The 5,125-nt window shown below is 48.9% G+C and overlaps 3 protein-coding genes across 3 annotated transcripts; 1 reads left to right on the top strand and 2 right to left on the bottom strand.

The window, feature by feature from the left end:
• Nucleotides 1-1,195: 1,195 nt before the first annotated feature.
• Nucleotides 1,196-1,659, bottom strand: LACBIDRAFT_316857 (uncharacterized protein; the record flags this gene model as incomplete). Its single annotated transcript, XM_001890105.1, has 3 exons — nucleotides 1,196-1,254; nucleotides 1,308-1,375; nucleotides 1,427-1,659. 3 exons carry the CDS (start codon nucleotides 1,657-1,659, stop codon nucleotides 1,196-1,198), a joined length of 360 nt encoding a protein of 119 aa, XP_001890140.1.
• A 662-nt stretch (nucleotides 1,660-2,321) lies between these two features.
• On the bottom strand, nucleotides 2,322-2,726 carry LACBIDRAFT_316858 (uncharacterized protein; the record flags this gene model as incomplete). The annotated part of the gene is made up of 3 exons (XM_001890106.1): nucleotides 2,322-2,351; nucleotides 2,404-2,563; nucleotides 2,695-2,726. 3 exons carry the CDS (start codon nucleotides 2,724-2,726, stop codon nucleotides 2,322-2,324), a joined length of 222 nt encoding a protein of 73 aa, XP_001890141.1.
• Nucleotides 2,727-3,148: 422 nt separating this feature from the next.
• On the top strand, nucleotides 3,149-4,276 carry LACBIDRAFT_316860 (uncharacterized protein). The gene has a single exon (XM_001890082.1). It carries the CDS (start codon nucleotides 3,604-3,606, stop codon nucleotides 3,796-3,798), a length of 195 nt encoding a protein of 64 aa, XP_001890117.1. The 5' UTR covers nucleotides 3,149-3,603; the 3' UTR covers nucleotides 3,799-4,276.
• Nucleotides 4,277-5,125: the final 849 nt, after the last annotated feature.

The raw sequence follows: 5,125 nt of genomic DNA on the forward strand, positions 1-5,125 counted from the left end.
CAAGTACGTAGTTCTTTTCTCCCCTCTCTTTCCAAAACACGTTGCTTACATTGGCATACAGACCTACAAAGTCCACCCCGTTCTCATTCGTCATGCCCTCCTCGATTCTATCCCACAAGACAGGCAAGGGCTTACCGCTTTCTCCGACCTTCTCTTCCCCTTCTCCTACCTGTGGCCAACTACGGGCTGCTGCACAAGATTCGTAATAAAGCACTTGGTGGTCAACTATGAGCGTGCAGAATCCTGCCGTACGTGCCTTACCCTGTTCTTGCTTGGATGGAGAATGACAGAGAGGGAAACGGTTTCAGGAGATTCGGGGTGGCCATTAAGAGCGATGGGTTGTCCCTGTTGGTAACGAAGTTTTTGCGCCCTGTGTCCTTTCGACTGGGGTAAGTATGACACCCTCGCTTCTTTGATCTTCCCGTATTCAACTTCCATTCCCTGTAGCCATTACCTTCACCTCCGTTGGTGATCGACGGAGGATTCGACTAGCTCCTCCTACCCTTTCGGTCTGTACATGGAATCAAGGACGACCATTAACAAAACCTTGTCTACATGGTAAGTCTCTCGAATTGTTCCTCGATGATACGAACAAACACCATCCCTTTGACAGAATGACTTCCCTTATCAACGATCACAAAAGAGCCTCGGGATTCTTAAAACGCGTGATACAGGTGCCTGTTATACTAGGCCATTCACGCTCGCAATGGGACTTTTCACCCTCCTGTGGTCCGTCCTCTTGGTTCTCCCTTTCTGTTCTTACTCATGCATGTGTGTTAGAACCTTGTCACAGTCTCTGCTCTCACGATTTACTCTCTCCATTTGTAGGGTATGGAAGTTGGTCCAACCCGGGTTAGCGTTTATTCGGGAGGTCGTAAAACAACTTGCTGTGCAAAATCTACGCAGCAAGGACCCATGGGCCATCTGTAGCATGACATATCATGTACAACTCCCGCGCTACTACCAAAACATGAAATTCTGCTCAGTAACTATCAAATATGCGCAACAGAGGATCTAGGAATGGTTCAAGTCCGCCTCAGTCGCAGTGCCCAATCAGCACAGCAGAACAACCACCTTCATGGACAGGTGACACTCTCCATAAGGAATCCCACTACTTGGTGCGAAGGAGGAAGAACGCTCTTTAACCACGGTTCCTCGGAAGAATAGTTTGGACATGATGTTTGCACGTTAAAAGTCAACAGTTTTCCAGCCATCTTAGTCGAATAATAAGACATGTAGCTGGGTTTCCTTTCCCTGTATGAGTTGTGATCAGTCCTTCAAGTCGTAGAGATGTTAGTCAGGAATACCGACGTAAATTGAATGGAGGCTAGATGTATGTGTAGTGGGCCCGGAATCGCCGCTCCTGGAGGTACCGCTGGATACGTTTGATTTCAGTAGGAATGAGGGGCGAACGAAAAAGACCCACACGTCACAACGCAACAGGCAGTTCGCTTCCACCAACCCTCCCCTACGCGGCCGAAAAGAACGAAAGCATCGGGGACGAGTGAGAAGCGAGATGGCTGCAAGTCGCTCAAGATAACCGGGAGGACGACGCCGCTGGGCCTGCTCTTCGCAATCGATCAAGAAGACAATGAAAACTTGGTGTTTCAGTTGTAGAATATGGTGGTTTACGCAGGCAACCCGGCGCACTTCACACATGCAGGTGGCGAGTTAAGATGTCGAGAGTCAAGCTAGCACAGAAACCTTGATCATCTCTTCGAAGGCCACTTGTCATCAGCCCAGCATACACAAATATCCAGCACAGTAACGATTGTGTGGAATCAGCTAGCGATTGAAAAACTCGAAGAGAACCCAAAACTAGAAAGGAGACGCATAAATGTGGACCACAAGAACGAGGAAGGGCCACTACTAAGAACCAACACAGGGCAAGCAGGCATCTTCTGTCCGTTCAGACTTTCACAACCGAAGAAAGCCTCTTATGTAGGGGAAAACCTGTCGTAGTTTACAGCTGCAGTCGATTAGTAGAAGAAGAGTTAGGGGTAGAGAGGAAACGCACTGAACAATCCAGCCCCATGTATACAGCAGTTGACCGTAACGGTGCATAGCCCTTAGACTAGTATCGTTAACATTTGTGTGCGCAGAAGAAACTCATGATGATCAGCATTCAGTCTGCCATGCTCGTTGCTCGATAAGGCATTGAAAGACCATCGTGTCCTGAGAGAGGGTTTCAGCTTCTTTTATCCTGGTGCTAGAAAGGTGGCGTGATGGGCAAGGTCAAGACGATAAAACACGACCAGCTGTCGTCTGAAAGGTTCTGTTCGTTTGCCTGAGCGGGTGCAACGTTACAATGTTTTCCGCCGTCACATATTTGCTTCAAAGTTCAACAGCACCTGCTCACGTGAGTGAGCTTTACGAATGAAAGATGCTTCACTTCGTACTCACGCGTTCAGACGAAGGATGAGGAAATTTCGATTGCAGGTAACATAGCCGAACGTCCTGGCTTTGCCAACGTTGACACTTGAGGGTGTTCTTACACTCAAACCTGATCGGCAGAACAGAGGCTGGCACTACCACACGATCAAATACTGCACTAGCTTCTAAACTTACAGATGCTATGCTCACCATCCATCCTCTGGAGCAAAAGCAGAGCATACATACGCACCCCAAGCAAACCTATCCACGATTGCTGTGAGTACTAACCCGACACATGCGAAGCACTCAAGTATCACTGACCTATGTGCAATAGCCATGCCCCCATCATCCATACAAGTCGGTGTCCACCCGAAGACGAGGACCCTAATGAGTTTGGTGTTTCTCACCCTAGGCCTTTGCCCTCAGTAGTTCGTTATTGGCTGAGAAACCTTTGGAAAAGAAGGTAGTATCAGTAACCATCGTCATCGGTTGCATCTGATCCAAACTTACAAGACCCCAACGAGCGATCCGTATGTGTGATGTTGTGGCAGCCCACGGCGGCAACGAGCTATGGATGGATACGCACGATGGAGAATTTATGCTGTGCAAAGGCTGAGTCCGGAAATAACGAATTCTTGTGGTACAGGCAGAGATTGGCGTCACTGGGTACATATACCATGTACGTAACGGCAAATAGAGCGTCGGGAATGAAGATACCGAGAAGCTCTGAGCACTGAGCCAGCTTTGGCAGAGGAGAAGGACCGAACAGCGGAATAGGTGGGTGCAACCGATGAGACGATCGATGCATGTGAGAGGTCTGCCTGCGGCCACTGGCAAATAGTCGATGTTGGAAGAACGAGCTTGGTATGGAGGCAAGTTCGTTGGAAGGATTGAACGATGGCGAAATTTCCTGCGTGAGTCGATGCACGAAGGGATGCAAGTGGCCGGGTCGTGCGGGTTACGGTGGACCTAGGAAAGACGGTAGGATCAACGAAGTGGGGCTTGTGTTGGTGGTATGAAACCAGGACCTGAGTAACAGACGGAAGTAGTTAGCAAGCAAAACATCGGATATATGCGAGTTAAAAGGCATCCAGAGATCGAGGGAGGAATAAGGGTACGAATGAATGAGTAACGCAAGGGCGATAACTTACCAAAGGAGATATGGTTATCCTGACTCTCCAGCTCTCCGACTAAAGCTTGCGATCATGATCAGATGGGCAGTGACCTAGCATGCCGTGTGGAGCTTTTCAAGAGGGTATTGCCGTCGTCGAGCTGGGCATCGTTAAAACCGCCCGCCACGTCTGCAACGGAAAGGCCGTTAGGGCAGGCGTTGTCGACTTGCAAGAAAGATATACTGACGATCAACTTGAGCCAACAGAGTCGCTTCGAGCGCGTTACCGGGTGGTAGTCCAAAGATGGAGTTGAAGCAAAAAAAAGTTGATTCAAAATCCTGTTCATACCGTAAGCATCCAGTAAACTTCCCAATTTCAATGTTTCAATCGTCGTACCAGTAGAAATCTGTGGTTTGCGGTTTGTATGCTTTTTTGAGGTTAAGAGGACCGGAACTGTCACAGAATTGTCAGCATATCAGACAAACGTAGGCAGACGGAGGAAGAGGGGTATGGTTGCGGCACAGAAGGGGAAAACGAGCTAAGGCAGAAAGGGGAGTAAATCTAACGGAAGGAGGAACTCACTCAGAGCCAGTGGACTCGAACATCTTCAGCGCATGCTTTGAATCTCAACAGCTCCCCGCTCTCTGTGGATCGGTACAAGTTGACGAAGGCGGGTATCGGGTTAAATTTTGATCACAGTGCGAGGTTGGGTCTCCAGGCGATGTCAGCAGTAGCTGAACCTAGAGAGGAAACATTGGACGACTCGTCATGAAACTCCATTCGACGAGGGGGGTTCGCGGCGGAGTTGAATCCATGGATACTTCGCGACGGAAAGCTGGCCAAACAAACACAACATCTACTTGACAACAACGATTTTGCAAGTAGGAGGGCCCATAGGTGGGTCGCAAGGTAATGAAAGAAAAGGGTGTGTTTAGTCACCTTTCGCACAGCCACAAGCAAAACAAGCACGACCGTGACCACACATCTTCCTTTCGTTCGTCCCTTGGAGTTTCAATTTCCCTCAGTCTTGAGAGGTGTTCGTCGTTTTGCTTCTCTGACACACTTCTCAGTTGACCGCCATCCTTGTGGCCTGACTTGACGCCGAACCACTGTGGGAGGCAAGTGGGAGGGACCTCAATCAGGAACGTCAGCTGACTCTGTGAAACGGTCCGTTAGCCATTTTGAAGATTGACGCCGCACAGCATCGATTCTCTCTTCTGAACCACCATGTCTGATCCCATTGATCCCCGCGAAAACCGTTTGAAACGCAAGCTCGAGGAATTGCCCGACGAAGGCACGATCACTGACCACCCACATAATAAACACTATGGTGGTTTGAGGTTAGAGTTCATGATCTCGGGCTACTAGATAAATATTAACGTGAATCCATCAGCCCCAGCACCGCCCTGCCTAGCTTGATAACTCCATCTTCAACCATCAGTGCAGTGGACATAGCCATGGCAGGCAGCAGTAAGATACATTCTAATCTTCCTGCATCAAAGTGAGCAGTGATTGCTCATCAATTCAAATTTCCAGGTGATCAGGTTGATGTCTCTGTGGATGGAGGGCTCCAGTGCTTGCAACAAGTTTTACCTATCTCCACTGGTCTGCATTAACCCCAAATCTCTATCATTCATCAT

This window comes from Laccaria bicolor, genomic scaffold, assembly GCF_000143565.1.
Source record: "Laccaria bicolor S238N-H82 LACBIscaffold_79 genomic scaffold, whole genome shotgun sequence".
NCBI classification, from domain to species: domain Eukaryota; kingdom Fungi; phylum Basidiomycota; class Agaricomycetes; order Agaricales; family Hydnangiaceae; genus Laccaria; species Laccaria bicolor.

Coding starts and splice junctions, on each gene's coding strand:
- LACBIDRAFT_316860 (XM_001890082.1), top strand. CDS start 3,604: ATGCCGTGTGGAGCTTTTCAAGAGGGTATTGCCGTCGTCGAGCTGGGC.